This window comes from Melospiza melodia, chromosome 11 (assembly GCF_035770615.1).
Source record: "Melospiza melodia melodia isolate bMelMel2 chromosome 11, bMelMel2.pri, whole genome shotgun sequence".
In the NCBI taxonomy this organism is placed as follows: Eukaryota; Metazoa; Chordata; class Aves; order Passeriformes; family Passerellidae; genus Melospiza; species Melospiza melodia.
Window position 1 is genome coordinate 21,897,554 of NC_086204.1, and position 23,563 is coordinate 21,921,116.

The following is a 23,563-nucleotide window of genomic DNA, read 5'->3' on the forward strand; positions in this document are numbered from 1 at the left end:
CAATGAGGAAAAACGATGCCCACTGGCTAATTTGAAGCTTTCTTAGTGCTGGAGCATGAGAGAGTATAGGTGATGATGAGGGCTCCGGAATTGTGGGAAAGTATATCCTAACCCAGAGAGTCCTGAGTCCAGGGAAGCCAACAAGAAAGTCTTGAAGGAGGCCTTTGTGGTCTGTGCTGATGTGTTCAGCTGAAACTTTATAATTCACTTGATGTGTGTGCTCTAAACTAATGCTCTTGAGAAAACAATGAACAGAAACTTTCTTGTGCACTGGTCCTTCCCATCCTGGCATTGCAGAAGCTTTCTGTGATCGCTGGCTGCAGGGAGCTGTTGATCCCTCAGTGTTCAGGCATGAAGGCTCTCAGAGCATGCTGCAGTGCTCACAATGTCAGTAACGATTTCTGGCTAATGCAGCTTTTTGGTGGTGTCATCTCTCATTATCACACGGGCTTTCCTTGGGCTTTTTCTTGTCTCTCATTCAGAATTTTGACCTTCCTTATTAATTAAACAGTGACTTTCCTGCAGCCAGTGATTGAGTTATTCAGTAATACCTGCCTAAAGCTATCATAATAAAAGACAGAAGTTCTTTTTAATGCAAATGATTTGGTTCCAGATGTTTTGATCACATTAAACGATGGCTCAAATTAACCAGCTATTGGATTAAGCAACAGGCTACCTTGGCTGCTTTTTCTAATCATCGTGATTCCTAACATGTTTGTTTCCCAGAGCATGCTCTCAAGAAGGCAGTGTAGCTCGTAGTTTTCATGAAATAAAAACAGTAGAGAGACAGAAGCTATCTAGCATAGATCCTGTGTTTTTCGTAGCAAATCTCTTTCCTTTCCATAAAATTTGCCTGCTACCAAGATGGTGCTCTGACTTGTTTGTGGTGGTCTGAGAAGGAGTTTTTCAGGGCGTACAGGAAGTTTTGTGGTTCTGGAAGTGACTGTTAAATACCTTGTCCAAGGCTATCAGCTGCTACATCATCCTTCCACATTCTAAGCAAGTTCTTGTAGAGGGAATAGACATGTTAATGGAAGGACCTCAGACTTAAAAGGCAGAATTCAAAACAGGGTTCAGTGGCTTTATCACTCAACTTTGAAAACAATTTCATGTTTCCAAGGCAAAGATTTTAACCATTCTAATAACTTACCATGGGATGTGTAGCAGATTTTCTTCTGGTTGTTAAATTGTGAATAGCTGCCTTTGTGGAATCAGAGTGCTCAGCCAAAGGTTACAGATATCCTCTGAAAAGTGCCAAGTAACAGTCTCTGTTCTGTTCATAGAAGTCAGAATTGGGAGTTACAATGGGATTTTCTGCTGTGAAATCTTAGCATTTTTGCCAAGGGTTTATTATTTGGAGCTGAGCCAAAACTGGACCTGCAAACTTGACGTCTTCCTTTTTTGTTTCTTTTCTTCCCTGGTTTCTCCATGCAGCTCGGATTGGAAAAATGAAACGGAGGAAGCAAGACGAAGGGCAGGTATGTCCCCTCTGCAGCCGGCCCCTGTCAGGATCCGAGGAGGAGATGAGTAGGCATGTGGAACAATGCCTTGCAAAGGTAGAGGCGCAACAGGATCACCAGCTGCCATTCCCTTCTCCCTACTCCCAGCTCTGTCTGTAGTTGTCCTAATGTGGGGCAAAAACTAACATTGCTGAGCTTGCAGGCAATGCTAACTGTCTCCCTAAGATCTGTAGTCACTTCTTTGTCTGGGAAGATGGACTTTTCTGGATTTTTCTTTTCTGTTGCATTAGCAACTTTTTACTTCATGCACTGTTCTGTTATGGAAGTCTAATTTGTAGATTTTAAAGGTGGAGCTATTGAAATTTATGAACCTTTTGTAGGACTTCAGGCATCCTGTGTAGCACAGGAAGAACAGTTTGTTCTGATCTGTGCCTTTGACAGCATTACAATTGTTTGTTGGGTTCTTTTGTAGCAGACTGGGATTTTTAAAGGTTGCATGATCGTCTTACTCCAGAGAAGTTGCATTTAAGCAGAACCACTCTCTTGCTGTTCATCCCAAAGACAGCAAGGAAGGAGAAACAAGCCCCAGGGGAGGGAGAGAGTTTTGTCACAGGGCTTTTTGTTCATGTTTCTCAGGAAAAACCTTCAATAGAGGACTTGTTGCCTCGAGAGGTGCATAGTATAAAGAAAGGTGTATTTTGATCAGTATGCCCTGAAACTATGTTACAGGAGAACACTTCTGCTAGGGGTCAAAGGAATGTTCCTCCATGACAGAGAAATTTTGCTTGCAAGGCAGGGGAATGCATGTTGAAGTGAACACCAGCATTGTTGTAGGGACCAGACCTTATATTTCCTTGAGTAAAAATTATGAAACTTGCAACTTGTTTAATCTTAGATTGTCAAGTTCTTCCAGTACCTATTTACTTCTAGTTTAGGTTAGCAGGAACAGGAATGGGAATAGAGGCTGCTGTATGCTCTATACTTAGCTGTCCTGCGAGCAGCCCAGCTTTTCTTCCCCATCCCACCACGAGTTATGAACCCCAAAGAGCCATTTTGTTCATCTCAACACTCTGCCCCTGCTCTACCCCTTGCAGAGAGAAGGTTCGTGCATGACTGAGGATGACTCTGTGGACATCGAGAACGAGAACGGCAACCGCTTTGAGGAGTACGAGTGGTGCGGGCAGAAGAGGATACGGGCCACTACTCTCCTGGAGGGAGGATTCCGAGGTGTGCAGTGTTCCGGGGGCACTTGTAAACCATTCTGCTGTGGAATTTCATCATTACCTGTCTTTAAAGGGAGGGACGCAGGGATTTCCCTTCCACAAAGGCAGAATCATCAGCCTTTTTGCCAGAATGTAAAGTGATTTCAGTTTTTTGTCCCTCTTGAACTATTGGAGTCAAAATTTGTGCAAATCTTTAACGAAGCCTGGGGATATTTCTTTCTCAAGGAATGTGGCTGAGGAGGGAATGGGTAGATCATGTGGGGAAAAATAACATTTTATATCTCACACGTAGTAAGAAATACATGGAAATATGTGAAGAGAGGGAAATAGAAATGAAATTGTAAAAATTCCCAGCCTGGAGTGACGAAAGCTGGTGTATCAGCCTCTGGTGATGTATTGGAGGTGACAGCTAAGTCGCTTTAGCACCTGCATAAAATATTAAAGGGCCAGTTGTGCATTTATCACTCCATCCCTTTTAAGGTTGATAAATGAGAATCCAGGAACCTGCTCTGCACCTCCAGCACTGCAAGCCCTTAGGGCTCTCAGACAAACACATTTTATTTTTCCTCCTTCTTTTGCTCCTTCCCTAGTGATGGGGAAATCAGTTACCAAGGAGAGAGTGAGTTATGGCAAAATTTGACCTCTTGTGAGCTTTATTGGTGAATGTAATTTTAGCTAGAAACCTGGCCCCTTTCTTACATTCAGCCCTTTGGCCTCAAAGAGGAGGATTTACTAAACTGTTCATTGGCATGAACCTCAGGCACTCATGAGAGTTTCTCACAAGCAATCCACGTAGCGCATGCTTAATGAGAGGAGGAATGCTGGCTCCCTTCGTTCAATAAAGAGGATGGGATGTGATCTCTTCCTATATCAGCTTGGATTTTAATTTAAAATATCTCAAGGGGAAAGGCTACTGCATAAGGGAGTTGGACTTAAAAGCAAGCCGTGTGCTCTGCTAAAACCAGGCACTCCTGATCTGCTCTTGCTTTCCTCTGAAATTAAATTGTAGCTGGGTTGTAGCAGAGCAGATGATAAGGAGCAGCTTCTTCAGGCTTTAAAGGACCCCCAGTGAAGCTCATGCTATTACATGCTGTGTCAGCAGCCTAACTTTTTTTGTGACTGCCTGGAGAGTTGTGTCTGTGCATGATTCCACATAGAGGCCTGATGAGACCATGCAGGATCTTAAACTGTGTTCATGTAGCATAGACACTACACTCTGTAGCAGAGAGGCATGGCATGTCTGTGTGCCTCTGTTGTTGTCATCACTGCTAGCCCTGGTTAGAAAAAGCTGTTAAGTTCATCTCTTCCCCTTTTTTTGTGCTTGAGTGGTTTCTTCCTTCATCCCCACCAAACACCTGCATTTGAGGAGAGCACGCTCTTCCACTTCTTTGGTGTGGACATGGTGCTGTCTTCATCTGGTAAATGCTCCCAGTTGCTTTTGAGTTAATTCACTGAAGTGTGATCTGAATCTTCCACATTACCTTGGTCATATGGATACTTTCTTTCAAATGAGGCTTCAGGTGGACAATATCTGTGTAATTGCTGTAGTTAGGCTGGGTAAATGTTTTTCCTAACAACTTTCTACCTAGTATTTTGGAATAGTCAGACAATATGTACAGGGTACCTACCTACTCTGTGCAGGAAGTTGTAAAATTTGGAAAGCCAGAGCAAAGCTGGAGTGATCTCCTACAGCTGGCTGATTGCATTTATTTTTAATTAAGTTACACTTTTTCACGCTCTCTTTTGTGGCTCTCCTATTGTTGTCTCTGACTGCTGCATTCATGGGTCTCCATCACTCAGGACTGCTATGTGCACTCTCAGGTAACCTTAAGGTGACTGTCTTTCTTCTTTTGCTGCCAGTGTTGGCTCTTGCCAGACAGAATTCTTAATTTACAGCCCTGAAGCACAGCACAACGTTTTGTAGATGCTTTCTAATGCTTAAAACTGCTTTGTCTGGAGTTGGCAAGGCCCTCGTTAACCCCTGTCACCTGAGGCTTTGCATTTGGCTCTGTTCCCTTTGCTGAGAAGTAGCAGTGATGTGGAAATCAAATGTCTTTTATAATGCCAGACAGCCTTTACCAGGCTACAGGGATGTCACCAATGTCTAAAGAGATGACATGGGGAAATACATAAAACCGGAGGGGAAAATAGATGGCCATGTGTCTCATTAATTTCAGTTTTAATGGTGTGTTGCTTTGAGGAGATGTCACAGCTGGGTGAAGGGGGAGCAGGACACTGTGGCCACTGTGTGTTGCACATAAGTCCATTGGGCAGCATTACAGCAGTGTCTCAACACAAATCCGGACTTTTTTATCATTTTTGGTTAGGAGACAAGGTTCATATCACTCTCCACATGAGGAAAATTCTTTGCCAATTATATAGGAAATGCTGACAGATTATCAGTTGGAGTAAGGTTGAGAGACCTTAGGGTTTTTCTTCCTAAAAACAGAAGCCTCAGGGAAATGAGCAGCCCTGTTTGGGTTTTCTGGAAGGTGGTCTAAAACGTAGAAGCAATCACAAGCTGAAACTCTCACTTGTAAAGTTCCTAGGATGACACTTTCCTGCTTCCAAAGCACTTGCAGGAAAATCTTGCTCTTCTGACCTGAGAAGCTGTCTTAGAAGCTGGAAATTATTTGTCTTCTCTGTTTATTACAGCTGCCAGCCCCCAGTCAGGTCTAGTGTGGCAGAGCCATAGCACACCTTCTTGGCTGCCACAGCTTGGCATACCTGAGGCAGCAGGTAGAAAGAACAGGCTGTGGCAGCACATAGGAATATGACCTGAGAAGTGCAGGGATCAGTGTGTTGTCTCTGAAGCTGTTGGGTTTGCTGAAGGATTTCAGTCAGGAAATATTTAGTACTTCCAGCTGTCCTCTTGGCTTCTTAAAATTTGCTGTCATTCAATTTGCTTTGCAAAGCTGGAAAGAGGTAAGGTGTAAATTAAGATTATTGGCAATTATATATGGTTTGGAGCCACTTTGTTTCAGCAGAGGTGCTGCTTGAAGCAGCGGTTTGTAGGAGAATTTGTGGTTCTCCTTGGAGGTAGGTGCAGAATAATACCAGCATGAAATACCAAACTCTATTTAAATCAATCAAGTGTGTACTTCAAAATGTAAAACTGTACTGATAAAATAATCAGATATTCCCCTGCCTCAGTACAATGTCACAAGACTAAAATTTCTCTGGAAATACCTGAACATTCAGTAACTGTCTCTCCCCATGTCTCTGAATCATCTCTCTCTGAAGCTCTTTGTTGCACGGGATTATTTCATGCCACCTTTAATGAGTTTCTGTGTTTAGGATGCCAACAAGGCTTCGCAAGTGAAAGCGTCAAGTGGCTTCATCTCTGATGTGGGGTTTGTTGGGGTTTTTTTAATGCTCAACATATTTGTAGCAATTCTTCTATTCCAGTCCAGAATGGATGCACGTTACCCTCAGTGTTTACACTGTAAGGTTATCCCTTTAAAGAATTCCTGAGGGAAGTTCAAAAGGTTTTTTTTTTCTTTGAAAGATTCAGTGTCTCTTTTTGTGTGTATGTTTCTTACTTGAAAGAAGGGAAGGGAGGGGGGGAAGTGGAAAAAAAGTGCTTTATCTGAAAAGAATCACATCAGCTTCACACTGATAGAAGCTGCTGTCATCTCTTAAACGGCTTAGCACAGTCAAAAGGCAAGAGGACTTAAAACAGTGTCTTACACAGGGATCGATGGGTGGAACACATAACTCGTAACTGCAAAAAAAAAAGCAGCTCGGGGGGAGAGATAACGGTAATGATTGCATTGAGGGAAGCTTGAGGGAGGCTTGTTCTTTGTAACACAGCTTCAAAGGTGTCTGGACTGGTGCCTAAGCAAACTGTCCTGTGAAGTTGCTGCCTCTGTAGGTCTAGGGAAGGCGGGGGAGTGGGGGATGCTTGCACCCTTCTGTTTCTTAACAGATGGGACAAAGATTAGTAAATGCCAGGTTAGCGGTTCCCTTCTGCTGCCTCAGATTTGAGGAGGGGATTTTGTTACTTGGTCCCTTTCTGTCCATTCTGGGAGGCAGCTTGCCCGGGAGAGGGGATGGAGCAGAGCAGGGCTGGGCGGCTGGGGAGCTGGGTGTTGGGCGGGATGTCAGTTTATCGATCGCACCTCAGTCAGGAGAGCTGCGGGCGCAGTGCTCTGAGCACGAGCGGCAGCGTGCTTAATGTGATTGAAAGGCAGTTAAAATGGCGGTGACCTTTTCAGGGGGAATTAGATTGCCTGCCAAGAGTGGTTAGAGGGAGTGATAACGCCAGCTTGAGGAAGCTGTCCAGTCTGCTTCAAAGGGAGAGAGACAGGGAAAGCAAGCTGGCAGCAAGTACCATTTAAAGCACGAACCGTGCGGTCTGATAGAACAGAGATTGCTGTCCTCTTTAGATATGAAAGAATTGAAGAATTGTAGCTAAGTTCTCTCCACCCGCCTCGTCCTCCTCTTCTCCCCTCCAGCTCCCCCACCAAAAAGCCTTCCTCTAGGTGCAGTAGCAAGCGAGTCACCACTGCTCTTCTCAGTTTCTTTTGCTTCGGCAGATCAGTTGCATCAAAAATAACACAAAAGAGGGAAAGACTTTAAAAATGTTAAAATGGCAAGCAGGGCATTTTCAGGGAAGGATACTTTCTAAGAAAGATCAACATGACAAGGATCTGTCTGATAGATTGTGATACTCTTGAAGAAGGAAGAACACACAGGGATTACTTAACTCTGAAGTTTGTCTTTATTTTTCTGGTATTTCTTTTTATTTCTCCATGCAGCCCTTCTCCCAAGCTCTTGGCTCTATTTGCTCATGTCTTACCAAGGGAAAAGAACAGCACAACTAAATGTGTGCATAGAGGGACTTGGTAAAGCCTTTATAAGCTGTAACAAACTACAGTTATCCTTGGGGGTCCATTTGCATTAGATTTCATGTCGTGTACAATTAGGGCAGCTGCCTGGAAAGTAGGACTGTATTAAAATGCTTAAAAGTTTGTAGCAAATGACTGAAGTCCTCGCACTGCCAGCTTTCTGTCGACACAGAATCAAGATATGCTTCAGTTTGAGCAGCAAATGTTGTAGAGGCAGCCTTTGTCCAGTGTGGGTTAGTTGTCCCAGAAAGAGCATTGGGGCAGTATCTGTATTCTCCTCCAGCTTGTTCTTCTAAATCCATGGAGCATTAGAATCATTCTTTAATATGTGAGGTCCTGGCCTCAGAATCTAAATAGATACTTTTTAGTTCTCCTACCTCAACAACAGGTTTTTGTGATTACAGTGACTTCTTGGATCTGGTAACTGCCTGGCAGGAAGCTCCAAATAGAGGGGGAAAATTCACTTGTGCTTCTCTGTGCAATTTCATGAAAATGGAACTCTGCAACAAAAATCTGTATTTGACAAGTATGTGGAAACTGAAGCATGGAGAAGCATCCTCTCTAGTGTTAAAAAGATAGTAGCAGTGGCGACAAACCTTTAAAGTCTTGCTCTGGAGTCTCACCTAGTAGCCAGCTGTGTCCTCTTTTTCAGATAAAATATAATGAGACATGCAGGGAAGCTTCAAGAGGCACGGAGACTTCCTTTTTTTGCATGTCAGGAGATTCAGGCTGCATTTAAGGTTATACTGGTAAGAGGGTATAAACTGATCTATTCAAATGCAGCAAAAGCATTTGAGCTGAACAGTAAATGTGTGTCTTAAGAGGCTGTGTGGGAAATGGGAGATGTCACTGGCATATTTAGGCATTTTGAATGAGTGGTCTAGTAACTAGAATCATCATTGCTGCTGCTGTGTAGATGAGCCAGAATGCATTCCTTTTATCCTGGTAAGCTAAAGCAAGCTTTAACTTGGGTGCAAGAGCAGTCTGTGTTAAGAGTACAAGGAAGCTATGCTGAAATTCTTAATCTTCCTCCCATTTAGCAAGAGCTCAACTCCGTGCATTTCTCTGCCATGTTTCCAGTGTCAGCATCTCTCTCTAAGTTGAATTTGTCTGTACATCTGAGCATCTTTCTGGGCCTCTCAGCCCTTGAATTTTAGCCTTCCTATGTTCAGGTTGCTACCTTCTGCTGGGCACTTCTACCATTTGTAAGCTTCCAAGTGGGCAAGATGTATAAATTCCATGTTTCTCAAGTGCTTAGTCTGTGCCTTATGCCCCTTATAGAGGGCTGCTGAGCCCCAGAGCACCTGTGTCCCTTACCTCAGCCCTTGTGTAAAAGTGGTAATCCTGGTAATCCCTCCGTTGCAGCAGCACAGTAATTTGGATTTGTCTGATGGAGTAGCCCAAGCACTTCTTAACGTTTGCACCTCTCTCCTTTGAGAGCAAGTACTTGCCCATAAAGTAATAGTTGACCTAAAAATGCTAACAAAGTCTGTGTGCATAGTGCTAGATACAGTAATCACATGGGCTGCACCTGATTCTTTCTCTGTAGTTTGTGTCTGCATATAGAATTTGAAGGATTCTGTGGTTAATTAATATCTGTTAAGTATTGTCCTGTATATTAATATCATAAATTGGCTCTAGTGAGCCAGAAAAACAGATTAGAATAGTATGTGATTTAAGAAGAAAAAAACCTCTCACCTTATGTACAAAAGCCAGCATGACCTGCTATGTAACTGATGTCCAGTGTCATGTGTGTTTGAAGTTCACATAATTCTTCAAGGAACACCATTTCCTTCATTTTGGAACACAAAGTAATCAATGGGACTTAGCAAAGTAAAAATAATTTTAACCGGAAAAAAAGAAATTGGTGAAGATAGCCATTAAAATTTCTCATTGCTGATTGTACATTTTTGTTAACTTGAATGCATACAAAAATAAAATAATTAATTTTTATGTTCCAACTGCTAGAATGCATTAGCTGAAAGGAGCACAATCAAGTAAACCTTGGTGGTCGATTTATGTAACACCAACAGCCATTCTAACTAGGAAAAGATTTTCTGCAGGAAGAAGTGGAATTCTTTCCCTTTTCCAGTATTACATATTGTAGTTGGGGCATGAAAAGGGATGTCTGTTAACCCCTTCCCTAGAGAAAGGAAGGGAGAAAAAAGAAAACAGAAAATGCAGTTGTAACACCATGAAAATTAGCAGGGGGAGTAAAGGAGTAGGTAGAGCACCTGAAACTACTCCTTTTTTGAAGCAGACTGAGTTTCAGTTGACAGTTCCTTTAAACTTCAGGTTTTGTAGATCTCAGACATTAGTTGCTCTGCAATCCAGTTTTCTACTGGTCTGTTTTGAAAATCATAGGCTTTAAGATAGTAATCTGATAAATTTTTAATTTTTTTCCCTCGAGGATGTGCAGTTTTTGCTAGAGCTGCAACCTACTTCTTGGACACTCAGGTCAAGCTTGAGCTTTAAGCACACAATAGTTGATTGACGTGATTTTAATAGCATTTTAGAATACAGTTGTTAAGTCGGGGACAGTGAGATGTTCCTGAAGGAAGGAGGGAGCACAGGTCTCGGTGGCTCTGAGCAGCTCCTGTCTCCGTGTGTCGCCTCCTGCGCGCGGCGGTGCAGCGCATTATCGAGTGGTGCCCGGAAAGTGCCTAACTGCGTTTGACACACGCCAACTCCCTGCCTCCACACTGGATAATTGCATTGTCAACTGTTCAGCAAAGTGGCAGGTGACACTGCAGCCGGATTGATTGTCCTACTATGGAGGCTCCCAAGACTGTCAGCCACCCAATCGATAGAGTTTACACAAGACACTGTGACTGCATCTGTAACTAATTTCAGTTTGAACCTCGCAAGATGCGGCTGTCCCTGTGTCCTGGCCTCTCTTCTTTGCTTGCGTCTTCTCCCTGGACAAGGAAGTTGTTTTTCCATGAAAGCCCGGTTTTATTTCTTGTTTTGGAGCTGGAAGTGAAGAAATCAATGGTTGTTTTGTGGTTTCAGAGTTGAGGGCATTACAGCACATGGCTAACTAGCAGCTCCAGTTTTGCAATCAATAGACTGATCAATTGATTAAATTAGCACTGATTTTTCTTTCTTCTTTCCAGCCTAGAAAAGAATTAGTTTGGGAGGAAAAGCACATGTGTTTGGCCTATGAAATTTAGCCTTTGGTTTTCTCAGTCCTTGGTTGCCTTTCCCCCATGAATACAATCTCTGTGCTCATCATTATTTAAAGCAAACTGCATTGAGCCCCGCCACTGGCAGCAGCCTGCTGTAAGCCAGGGTGTCACATTCAGCTGTTCACCAGCCTTGCAGCTTCATGCTCGGCTGCCTTAGAAAAGTCATCCTCCGAGCTCTGCTGTGCTGCTTTATTATTGGCAAAGTTGCGACATTCCTGTGATCCCTGTCAGTGGTGCTTATTGATCCAGTGATGTGAATCTGCTTAGTGATTCAAGATTACTTTAATTCTCCCTCTTCCTTTTTTGTTTGTTTCCACCCTCTCCCCAGGGGAACAAAACCTTTCAGATCCACCTTTCCCTAACTGTGGAAAACGAGCTGTAGCTGCAGAGACCATGGCTGTTGCTGCTGCTTTTGTAGTTCAACTCCAGGTTTTGAAGAGCAGCCTTTGAGATAGACATGAGGCTGTTCTCACCTTCCTGTATCACATCAGCATGAGGCTCTGGGAGGCAGCCATGAATTGTTAAACCCGATCAGACCTTTGGTCCGGTCCGAATGTGTTTTCCCCTCTGCAGCCATAGTCTGTACCTGATGAGTTACAGGAGGCGCAAAAGACATCTCTGGAATATTCCTCAATGCTGCAAAGGGTGGGGAAACCTCTTCCTGAGCCTTGCAGCAGCCAGCTCTTACCCTGTACAGCAGCGCTTGCCTGCCCTTTGTTCAGCATGCTGCTGCAAAATTATGGTAATGGTCATAAAATTATATGGCCCCTTTCCTTAAAGGCAGCTGTTTCTGTGATCTGTTAGCAAAGATCCCTGTAAGCATCCACGCTGGTAAGCAGTCAGGGCTCTGACAGCCCATTTGTGCCCCTGTGGGAGCTAATGGACAGCATCAGATGGATGCATCTGCTGTTTCAGGTGTGTGCTGTAACAACACAGTTGGGTGTCAGTTTTCCAGGTAAATTTAGCTTTAAATGGATCTGGCTCCAGAGAAACAAAACTCTTGTTTTGCAAGCAGCTTTTCTTGGCTTCTAAATGTCGTTTTTTTTCTGCAACAGGCTGGGAACATCACCAGAACTATTCTATCCCTGGTGATGCTAGGAAAACGTGTGGGAACAATTTCACTGTTGAAAAATAAGGCTGGGGAGGCATTATGGATCTGTAGAGAGACCTGTGTTCAGCATGGTCTCATCTTTGCTTTCCTCTCATTTTCAAGACTTTTTAGTGGCTTTCTCTGTCTTCCCAGTTGTCTCTTACAATAAAATGGCATCTATGCCACCCTGTCCTCTTAGTATTAGTTTGGGATACTTCAGCAGATCACGGAATAAACCCAGTTTAGAGCCATTCTTGGAAGTATGTGAGGCCTGGCCGTGAGTCTGCATAAACTGCTTTTATTGCCTTCCTTGTTTTTACTCTCCAAGAAGGCAACGAGTGCCATTTCAACAAGAAAATAGAGTGAACGTGCTGGAAAGGGAGGTTGTGCAGAAGGGGTCACTGCAAGGAGTGTAATTAGCAAAGGCTGCAGTTCTGGAGATTTATGGGAGGCTTTTCTTCTTTCTTGAGCCACGTGTATGCTACCTGCAAACAGAATGAATGCCTCTTCCCAGCCAAAATAGGCCCCAGTAGAGCTCTAGGCCTCTAAGATGGATTTGAATTTAGACCCATTTATGGAATTCATGCAAAATTTGGGATTTCTAGAATATTTCCAGTATAGATTTTTACTCTCTCTCTCTCTCTCTCTCTCTCTCTCTCTCTCTCTCTCTCTCTCTCTCTCACACACACACACACTCACTCTCTCTCCCATTTCTTGGGGCCAAACTGGAGAAATATTAGTTGTCCAGATGAGTTTGATCCTCTGCATGAGCAGTATCTCATAGCTGCATTGACAATGGTGGTACAAATAATAATACTGACATCTTAGTTTAATACCGACATATTAGTTTTCTTCCCTGGCTTGCTTTGGAGTGATAATGAAATATAAACATATAATTAAATGTATATAGAACAGCTGGTCACCAAAAGTGATCTGCCTAGGTAGGAGTTGAGGAGCAGAGGGGGGCACAGTAGGTCTGTGTTTTCCTGCCTGTGCTCAGGGAATCAGGCTGGGGTTGTTTGGGTCTGCAGTGGTCTGGTTGCTTCACCACTCTGCCCCTAAGACTGCCAGTGTCCCTGTGAGCTCATTCGTGCCTGTGCAGGAGCAGTGCTGTCAGCACCTGAAGCAGCATATGTTGTCACTTGGACCATCTGCTACTGAGTGTGATGGAGAAAAGGAGGTACTTGAATGTGAAGTCCTTTTATCTGTCCTGTGAATCTGCTTACATATCATGTTAATAACTCTTGATCTTAACCTGGGCCGCCATTCACTGGAGAGTTGATCAGGTGACCACTCATCAGGGGGAATGCATAAAGGAAGTGAGATTTGAGAAGCAGTGCAGAGGTCAGAGAGGATGCTTGGGCATAGGGGACAACTTGAGTGAAAGAAAAGTGCTTTTATTTTATTTGCTTCCCCTAAGAAGGGGAAGGAAAGGATTTCTGGTGAGATTTATCTACAGACATTATTAATAGGTACATGGAAAGAATGGGAAGTGTTTTTACCTTCAAGCTCAGCTGATTCCTGGAGCCTGCCAGTGCTTGAAGTTGGCAGCAGTTACAGGGCATCGAATTTTTCCTGCTTTTCTGACCTCTGAGTCAGTATTTCAGAAACACTGTTGCTTGTGTAGAGTACCTAAATTTTTCAGAAAGTAACAAGAATTGGTGCTCAGGCAGACTGCTCTGAGACCAGCCCAAGCAAAGAAAGCTGTGTACACAGTGCTAGGTAAGTGATGTTGATAGGTACATTCTGATTGATGGGCGAGTTTGTCTCCCAAACTGTCACAGGGTTTATAGAGGTGCCACTCAATACCAGTGCTGGAATTGCTTGTCAGAGCACCTGGCTACAAGAGCAATGGGGATTGGAGACAGAGCTGTAACTTGGTTTTTTCTCTGCTTAATGGCCTCAGCGTCTGACCTGCCTGTTGACTCCTGTTTGTCTGGTCCTTAAGGAGGCAGCTGGGATTAAGACTGTCAGAGAATTGTGCTGCTTTAGCATCAGGAGGCTAATTGTATTGGGGCTGGCAGCATATGACAAGGGGTTGCCTCCTACCAAATGCACAGCAAGAGCAAAAAATTCTCAACAAGGGACAAGAAAAGTGTGGAAAGAGTCTGCACTGGATTTGTTCTTTTTTCATCTAAAAGCAGCATTTTCAAATTCATGTGTGGAATTACATTCCTCAGGCCTTGGGTGACTCCTAAGAGTCAGAGCTGCTTCTGTGAATAACAGATCACATCTCTTATGAATTCCTGGGTCAAGCTCACAAGTTAACATTCAGTTGTGGGATTTCACTTTGTTAACACGTGGGAATAAAGTTCTGGTCCCGAGCATTGACCTCTGGATAACACACTGGCTTTAGAGGTCTCTACTCTAGGCAGTGTTGCTGATGGCTGTGAATTATTGTGTGACCTTCAGAAGCAGAGCCTTGCTGGAGGAACCCTTCCCTGTTCTCAGTGCACACTATTGAATTGCAAATCACCCCAGTGGAGCTGGTTGGGGGTCCTGTGGAAGCTCTTGTCCTCTGCACTCCATTTCACATTTTCCTTTCTCCTGGATGGCAGTGTACACCACCAGCAGGAGCTGGAAGTTGTGAGCCCTCTTTACATTTGGGCTGAGTTAGTGAGAAGCAGGTGTGATCCTTTTGGGCCTTCCTTGCATTTAGTGGTCTTCTTAATCCATTTATAACTGCACTTGTCCAGAAATCTGGTTTGAATGAGCCTGAGATGAATGAATAATGTCAAGCAGTTCAGACGTCAAATATTTGAACAGCTGCGTGGGTGTTTTCACTGGCTTTGTGCATGGAAGCAACCCCAGGAAGTTAGACAAGGAGGGTCAGGTTGAAATTGTGGCACCAAACCTGATCCCACTGGAGCAGGCCTCAAAATCCATCCCTGCTGCAGAATGAAAAGGTATTGTAGGATGCTGGTTGCAAGCCCTTCATTCCCCAGGTGATGCAGGGCCAAACTTTGCATCCCATTTTTTAGTATTTTGTTGTGTGCAGGAGCAGTATTGGGATTTATGGATATTTTGATTCGCATCAGAAGCATGTTTTGTGGCTTTTGTTTTTCCTTTTTATTTAAAGCAGCTTCTGGAGTCCTAAAACTGATAGCACAACTTATATTCAGAATATTTTTTGGATTCATAGAGGTTACTCTGTTTACCATACAGTTTCTAAGTCATTGGTTTTCACGATGTTGCAATAGACTGCACTTAGTCACATTAAAAAAAACCCATATTAAGTGAAAAACTGAAAGTTGGATCACCTGATTGCACCTCCTTTAGGTGTCAGTCTGGGAGTTCTTGTTTGATCAGAAAAGAAAATTTACCTTTCCCCTGTCCCTCATTTTAACCTATGAACTTCTCTGCTGTGCACTCTCTGACTGAAGGGCTCTCCCAGATCATCCCAGTGTGTGTTTGCCATCAGAACACATACTATCCAAACTCTCCCCTTGTACACTCCCTGTTCAGGAAGCATAGTAGTCTGCTGGCAGTGTAGCTAGGCAATAGAGCTAGATTCAGCCAAAGCTATGGAATATTTTCTTTCCAGACTTAAAAGGGATTTTCTTAAATACAAAGGTCTTGAGAGCAAGGACACAAGGATTCTGAAGACAAGGTGCCTTAATATTTGTAAACTGTATTGTAGTAAGCAGATCTTCTCATCTTAAGCTCTAGCCATAAACCACCATTTGGCTTGAGTCACTTGGAAACAAAATTGATGGAAAGGTGCATGTCTGCTGTGTGCTTGGCATCCTTGCAGAGACAGTAACAAGGGGGGTGGTCCCACTTATGTTCACTCATTTGGCCACCTTCCCCCCCACCAAGGCACTTGCTCCAAGTATTCATTGTCTGGCTAATGTTCAGATCACCCCCTGGGACTGGCCAAGTCACAGCTCCAGCTTTGCATGATTTGTGTCTCCCACAGCTACAAGAAAAATGAAGACCTGTGTGTCCAAAGTTTATGGCCTTTGAGAAGTGATGGGCTAAAGTAATGCCAGGTGCAGGGGATGGTGTTACTGCAGGTTAAATGCCATGCCTATAAATTACCACCCCATCGCCCACTCTTGACTTTTAAAGCAGCTTTGAAAGACTATGCAGCTTCTTTGACAGGTCTCTCTTACCCCTCTAAATCTTCTCCCAAACATTGTGATGAACTGAATGAGGCAAGATTTACTAGAGGAGCCATTGCAGCAAGAGGAGGCGGCTTGTGTTGGCTGGCAGTGTTCAGCCAGTATGTGAAACACTCTGAAAGGGGTCTGCTGGAAAAGGGCTGCCCCAGTGACACCAATGGGGCTGACCTACAGGCAGGGCTCCCACAGTACCTGGCACAGACATGGGTGCTGCATGCTTGGTGCTGGTTGTGTTATCTCTGCTAAAAATTAAGGCTGGCAATTACTTTGAGGTAAAAGGTAGTTTATGCTTCTAGGGAAAGGTTAGTCTTGAAATCATTGTCATGCTACAGTTGTCACTCGTTAAGGACCTTCTTGATATTCAGAGTAGAGAAATATCAAATCCATATAAACAAATTTTATTGGGGGCTTAATGAATCAGTGAGAGCGTCCGTTCCTGGAGAGCGACAGTAAAGAGCTGTGTCTGCATGGTATCCTTGGAAATGAGACCTTTGCTTTGCCCTGTTGTCTGCACAGATGCAGACCATTAGAAATACAGTTCACCCTTCTGGGCTGATGTTAAGTATGCTGGTGAGAGCCTAGTGGGGTGAACAGACTCGGACATCTGAATTCCTGAAAAAGATTTCCTAAAGCTTTGGAATGTCCTCATTCTTCAGACATGCATATAATACTCAGTGCTTCTAAATGCAGAATACAGGCTAACATTATTATAGAACCATAATTGCAGTACAGGACCATAGCCCTTTTGGGCCATTGGTGCAAGGCCAAGGCAATACCTACCTTACCCTTTCAATCTTTGCAGTTGGGATATGTTCCCTGGTCTACCATAGACTTAGGTCACCAGCCTCGGATGTGCCAGGTGCTTCAGGCTCCAGCAGGCACCTCTGCCTGAGCCAGGTGTCCAGCTCTGCTGTCTGGACAGGGGTGTTAAGTGAAGGAACATACTGGAGGCAGCTGCAGTGAGTACATTTCTATCTGCACAGCTAATGTACCCAAACAGCTTAGATCTGCTGCAAAATTGAACACAAATGGGGACCTTGCAGCCAGCACCTTAGAGTTCAGCAGGTCTTTGCTTAATATCCAGTCAACAGGACAGAGCATATTCAGTGTTAGCTCTCATAAAGAGTAAATATGCCTTCTATAGTTTCTCTTCTATTAATAAACCCTAGGCAGAAAATACCATATGAAGATTCATCTTTGTAGGTGTTTGTGCAGATTAAATTAAAAGAAGCCTGGTTACAGTTTACAAAATGCTTGGGACCAAAGTAAATGTAGAAATTGTTGGAAACTGGGAATTGATGCACAGTCAGCCTCAGCTGGAACTGTAAGTGGTTACTTCCTGATGGAGTTGGGACTGGATGTGTGCCTGACACCCCTGTGCTGGAAGAGCAGAACTCTTGATGAGTTGCACTGCAATTTGCTCATGTAAGTGCGTGTGAGGAGCTGTTAATGAGAAAAGTCTGATTTTTCCCCTCTTGTGGGAGCAGGTTTGCTATTCTTAAATGTTTTAAATTTTAAAAATCTAAGCCATGACTAAATGTATTTCAAAATTGAAGAGCTGTTTCTAATTGTATTTTAGCCTCTGCCTGCCCTCTGCATCTGAATTAAGAAGTAATTCAGAACATCCTTGTGGCCTTCTCTTACCTGCTAGTAGTGTGGATTTTGCATTAACTACTTCTGTGAAAAATAAGTCTTTCCTGTTAAGTTTCATTGCTTTTTCTGCCTTTGAGAGAGACCCTTACAGTGACTCCAATTCTAAAAAAATTCATGTGGAGAGCTAAAAGTCGAGAATGTTCCATTTTCAATGTTGGGGGCATTTAGAGCATAAAATCTAGGAAGTTAGAGCATTTCGGTGAGTGTTCTTGTGCTGTCTTTGGAGAGGGCACCTTTTATGAGGCTGTTAGTAAAGGACAGCCTGCAAACTGGTGCTGTAGCACCTTTTTTGGGAGATCTGGTGCACTTCATTTCCAATTCAAATGCTCATCCATGTGTTTTATTCTCTTTCAGGGTCTGGGTTTATCATGTGCAGCGGGAAGGAGAATCCGGACAGCGACGCTGACCTGGATGTGGATGGAGACGACACACTCGAGTACGGGAAACCACAGTATCGTTTTTGAAAGGCTCTTACTGAGAGGGGACCCAGAGGTGCTCCTGCCCCAGGAAATTGGGGATAATCTTTGTCCAGCCCTACTGAAATGACACAGCCTTCTCCAGTTACCATGTTATTTGAACTAGGAGAGGTTCCCCATTGCTCCCTTTGAGATCATGCTGTTGATGCAGCACTACTCTAGACCTGGTTGAAGTCTGTAGGAGACATTGCAAGGGATCAGTTAGAGTTTCTTTGTTTCATAAACAATCTGTTGCCTACATCTAGGTTTGTTCTATATGGATAGCTTTTCCTGCTTCAAGGGTAGGAATTGAGTTTATTCTCCACAAGACACCCTTTTGTTTTCAAGGGGTTTGTGCAGTAAGCACTATTCACCTTCCACTCTGCGAGATTTGATTTATTTTTTTTCCTCTTTCATTACACAGTTCATGGGCAGAACTACCATTAAAGGCAGATTTTGAGAACTTCTCCATCTGGGAGCAGGCTCTTTGGGCACAGCTCTGGGAGAGCTGTGACCGGACTTCTGCCCCACAGCAGTTGTAATAGGCATCAAGGAAGAATTCCTGCAAGGGCATTAGACAGACACTGCCTTAGCTGTGATGAGGGGCAATGTACAGCTGTAGAATTAGGTTTTATTGAAATCTGTACCAGCCTTTAGGATTGAAGCTCCAGCCTTCCACTGATAAAAGAACTCTGTACTTCAAACACAAATTCTGCAGGTTAAGTTTGCACGGGTTCAGGAACTAGTTTTCCTTTTCCAAGAATCTGTGGAATCGTGTTACTGTTTCTCTCCAACTAAAACAAAACTTTAATCCAGAATTTAAAGCAGGCCCCTTTGCGGATACCAACCCCTCTATTTCTTAAGGTGTTCCCAGTTGGAATTAATTTGTTCTATATCCCAGACAGTGTCCTAACCATCTCAAAAGCCTTTCTACTGTCTGCAGCAGGACTGTATCTTCCTTAACCCTTTGTGCTCAGGTACACAGAGGCAGACATTATCCCTTGCACTGGAGAAGAGCCAGGTGAAGCCAAAGAAAGGGAAGCGCTCCGAGGTGCTGTTTTAAAGTAAGTATTATTTCTGCCTTTTTAAATTAGTGCATTCATTTCTTTTGGGGAGTCTCAGTTTGTGGAAAATACCCTGTTCACTTGAGTGCAAGGGTTGCAACAAGAGCCTTACAAAGAAGCGTAGTCCAGCAGATGGGTTTCTGTTTCTACCTGTGCAGCCTTAGGAAAGCCTCCCTGTACACTCACCCTCTCTGAGCCACCCCACTGCCCTGCCAGTGCCATCTTTGCCCTGAACAGTGCTGGACAGAGGATGAGTTCTGGTGATAAGGAAACTGTGCTGGACTAAGGCTTTATGCACCATCTTGCTTCATGATCAAATGTGGCTCTTAGCAGTACAGTGTGATGCTGTTGGAATCTTGGTTGGCACTGTAGGAGTCTGGCATCCCTTGTGTGACTTCATTGCATCAAATTAATTGTTGTGGGGCATGCAAACTGATCCATCTGTATTCAGCTGTGGGTTGGGGCAGGATGTGTGCTCTGCCCACATACATATGTGGAGAATGTAGGCAGCCAGCATTCAGGGCACTCAGGGAAGCATTCCAGGCGAATAAACTGAGCCTTAACAGGGAGCTAGGATTGCTTTCTGAGCCCCCTGCCCTGCATAAAACAGGACTTAAATTACCCCTCTATCTCTTTCACTGAGTGATCTTGTGGGGTCAAGGCTGAAGTGATTGATAGAGCAGTGAAATGAAATTTTCTTACTGCTTAGCCTGTCGCAAACACTACTTCAAAATTAGGTTTCACTCCATAGAAAAGTGGCATTTGCCACTGGATCCAAACCATTGGTCCAGTCAATACTTTGCTAACCATGCTAGTCCAAAAGCAGGGCCACAAAGATGCTGAAGCTCCCTCACAGCTAGGAGTCTGGTGTGGTAGCAGGAGGATTCTTGGTTATCAGTGGCTACAGACACTTAGGGCTTGGTGAGATACCTGAGTGCCTGAGGCCAGGAGATCCAGTCCCTTCATGTGGCTTGCACCTAGCACATTGTTTTGCTGTTTTTACAAGGTCCTTCCTTGCACATTTCCTGGGCTTGTTTACCCATCTCTACAACACAAGAGGTGATGTTGCTTGTAAAAGCACTTTGAAATTCTGTTGAGTTTCTGTAGAAATACAGTAGTGTCACTGATGCCACGAAGCATGAGCGTGTGTTTTGGCTGGCCAGCTGCTCACATTTTGAAACCTAGACTGATGGATAGAAGTATTAAGAGAGGAGTGGTTGGTGGAAGGCATAGCTTTTCCTGAGCAACAAAATTGTTTGTATTCAACCTTTTGCATGTTATCCTTTTCTCTTTTAGTGGTGGCACACCAAGTACTCGAATAACGCCAGAGTTTTCTAAATGGGCCAGTGACGGTGAGTGTTGAAATTGTAAATTGTTAATTTATGTACTGCAGGGGGGCAGGTAGATAGTCCATGTCTTCTGCTTGCCAGTACTTAGGAGAGGTAGTTACTGATACTCTTGCAGAGTGTCATCAGGTAGGTATGCACATAAAACCACACTATCTTTTTGGAACTTAACAGTACAATTAATTGTCAGTAATGGCAGCTGGGAAGTTCCCAAAAGTGCCACCTTAACTGGGATGGTGATGTGAGATAGGGTTTGCATTGACTTGATGGCACGCCACTGGAAGGCAAACTGCTGTATTACAGAGCGAGCCAGCAGAGCCTGACAATGTGGTGGTGGTGTTCATCTGCTGGATATTTAAACTACACAGGTGCATTTATTATTGAGTTTTTTCCAACTGCTTTTTCTTCCCTTCTTTTAGAGGATATGCTAAAGACTTTTATCTTTTGGGTAGATCTTGTCCTTGCTGGCCTTTGTATGGCAAGAAAAGCCTACCACTGTGAAGCCTTCACCTTAGGAGTGGAAACTCTAGGATCTGTCCTATTTCATGACCTGTAGTTGAGACTCCAGAGCAAAGGAGTTAATGTGAATGTGTACCTTTGCATACAGCACTTGAAAGCTCATTGGATTGAGAAGGAAGGGGGAAGTGCTAAACCCATCTGACTGCTGGGGGTTTTTATTCAATGCCAGCAGCACTGTAAGTGTAAGCAGCAACCTAGTGGAAATATGAGAATAATAAAACCTGGCGCTTTCCAGCTGTAGATGCCAAATCCATTTCCAGAGCTGGGCAGTGTGCTGCAGCTCCCTTAGGAAGGAAACTGAAGCTCAGCGACCTGAAGAGACATGTCCCAATGATTTTGTTCCCTGTTCTGTTCCTGTCATGCTTTGGGCATTTGATTCCCAGCCTTGAAAGTACCTACAAGATATAACTACTTGCCAGTGGGAGTGGGGGAAGGGAGCAGAACCAGTTTTGCCAAGGGCATGATGGTTAAATGGAGAACATAGGATATCTATCGCAGGCATTTCCTTCTGTGGGATAGGCAATCACATTTATTTTCTGTGATGTAGAAGCACTTGCTTGTAGGTATTATCAGCTTTAGTAGCTACAGCCGTGGAGGTGATGAGGAGGCAGCCCTGATGACATTTGCTATGAGCTGTTTTTTTCATACCTTTTACCTGAATTCACGGTGATGAACCTACAACCCTGGGGCTGGTTCATCTTCTCATCTCCACCTGGTGTCTCACACCCTCTCCTGTGCTGGGAGCAGCCATGATGAGCAGACTGTTCTGTCATTCTGGTTACCTGGTATATATTTCTCTACTTGTGTCTGTGAGGTCTCAGCAAATGGGAGAGGCTGAGAGCAGGGTCTGGGCTGGATGGATTTGCTCCAAATCCACCTTTCTAGAAGAGCACTTTCATGTAGCAGCTGCATCTTCCCTTCTGAATTAAATCCTGGCTTAAACAATGGGTACATCAGCAGGGGTCAGATCACTGTGAAGAGCAGTTGTATTTTGGGCCCTGAATCATAGAAATACACTGTCCAGGGAAGCCCTTCCTGCCAGACAGGGACACTTAGCATCAGTCACTTCTCTATCTCTTACCAAGAGCTGGCATGAAAGTGGCTCATTGGGGCCCTCTGAAACTGTGACTTGCTCATTGGAATGATTTCATGTTTTCTTACTAATTTTTCTGTTCTTCCCTCCACAGAAATGCCCTCAACGAGTAATGGTGAAAGCAGTAAACAGGAGACCATGCAGAAGACCTGTAAGAACAGTGACATTGAAAAGTGAGTGTGAAGTGGGTCGCTTCTCTTTTTCTTGTTTTAAAGAGCCGTAGTGTCCCATCTGGTGCTCCCAGCAGCAGTGGTAATCTGAAGGTAGGCATATTTGAAGCTTTTACCACTGAGAGGGGGAAATTGTGCTGCAACACAAAGCCTGAACTTGGAGCACTCATCACTGCTGTGTTAACAGAGGGCTTGTGGGGAGTTCTCCACCAGGTATCTATGAGGCCAGGTACCCAGTGACATGGAATTTGGCTTCCACAGGGCTTCTCCACTGCAAATTGCTTTCTTTTAAATTTTGTAAATAGATAGATCCATGCTTGTTCTCTCTATCTTCCATCTTTCATCTCTCAACAAAAGAGAATCTTCCCCTAGCAGCACTGTTACTTGGAAGAAGTCTCACAGAGGGGATTTCTTTTTCCTTAAGATCTATATTGAGCCTTTGCATGGTTCCTAACAGAAATAATGTCTCAGTTTTGAAGTTTTTTACCTGCAACCCTTTCAGTGATTGCGAAGTTTCAGTCCCAGTGTTTTAATATACAGTATTGGAGGGACTGCTAGGCATCTCCTTTCCTGTCCCTTTCTGCTCACTGAATGTGCTGCAGTCTGAAATAAAAATAAATGGATTTATCTGCACTGCTCATTTGAGTAACAGCCTCTATTCTAAACCTTATTCCACGTGCTACTGGGGTGACTTACTGCTTGGACAAATTTGATGGAAACTACAGGCTGTTCTCTGCTACTGTGGACTGCATTAGCTGGGATGGGCCTTAGTGTTTTAAGTTGATTATTGCCTGATAGAAAACATTGCCCCAAGATCAAGTGAGAGACCAAACAACTTGAATGCAGTGAAAGCAATAATGTGATGCTGGGTTTTAAATATTACAATTTGTGGTGACATCCACTGATAGTTTGGGATGGGGAAAAATCTAGTGGTGTAGCATTAAGCTGACTTTACAGAAAGTTGTCATTTTCATGTAGTTCATTCTCCTCCCTGGTCCTGACCTAAGAGGTTGCGTCCCTGGCACATTTTTGGGTCTCTGACAGTTCAGGCAGCCTGGCAGAGTATGTGTTCACAATGAGAGTTAACTGGGGAAGCTCTCTGCTGTAGAGGGAACTTTAACACTGCTTTGCTGTCTCGGCTCTTTCCTTTCTACAAGCCCTTTTTGTTAGTTGGTCCCAAATGTTGGCTGTCTGCCATTCGATGGCTTCTCCTTAGCAGACTTTGGCCAAGGACTACTGAGTCTGGGAGCCTGCAGGTCAATGCAGAACCAGCTTTGTCCTTCGAGTGAGCCAGCCATTGCATGCTGTCTTGGTGGCAAGGACTCATC

General features: G+C 43.9%; 1 protein-coding gene across 9 annotated transcripts in view; it reads left to right on the forward strand.

Annotated features, from left to right (window-relative positions):
• RNF220 (ring finger protein 220) overlaps window positions 1-23,563 on the forward strand; it is a 216,099-nt gene that overhangs the window by 167,213 nt on the left and 25,323 nt on the right. For 7 of the 9 annotated variants that reach the window (XM_063165965.1, XM_063165962.1, XM_063165967.1 and 4 more), the window contains 6 exons: window positions 1,435-1,556; window positions 2,555-2,687; window positions 17,943-18,039; window positions 19,021-19,107; window positions 20,404-20,459; window positions 22,160-22,238. In XM_063165965.1, the coding sequence (XP_063022035.1) occupies window positions 1,435-1,556; window positions 2,555-2,687; window positions 17,943-18,039; window positions 19,021-19,107; window positions 20,404-20,459; window positions 22,160-22,238 (574 nt within the window). The remainder of the gene's footprint in view (window positions 1-1,434; window positions 1,557-2,554; window positions 2,688-17,942; window positions 18,040-19,020; window positions 19,108-20,403; window positions 20,460-22,159; window positions 22,239-23,563) is intronic. The other 2 variants (XM_063165969.1, XM_063165970.1) reach the window with 1 other exon arrangement.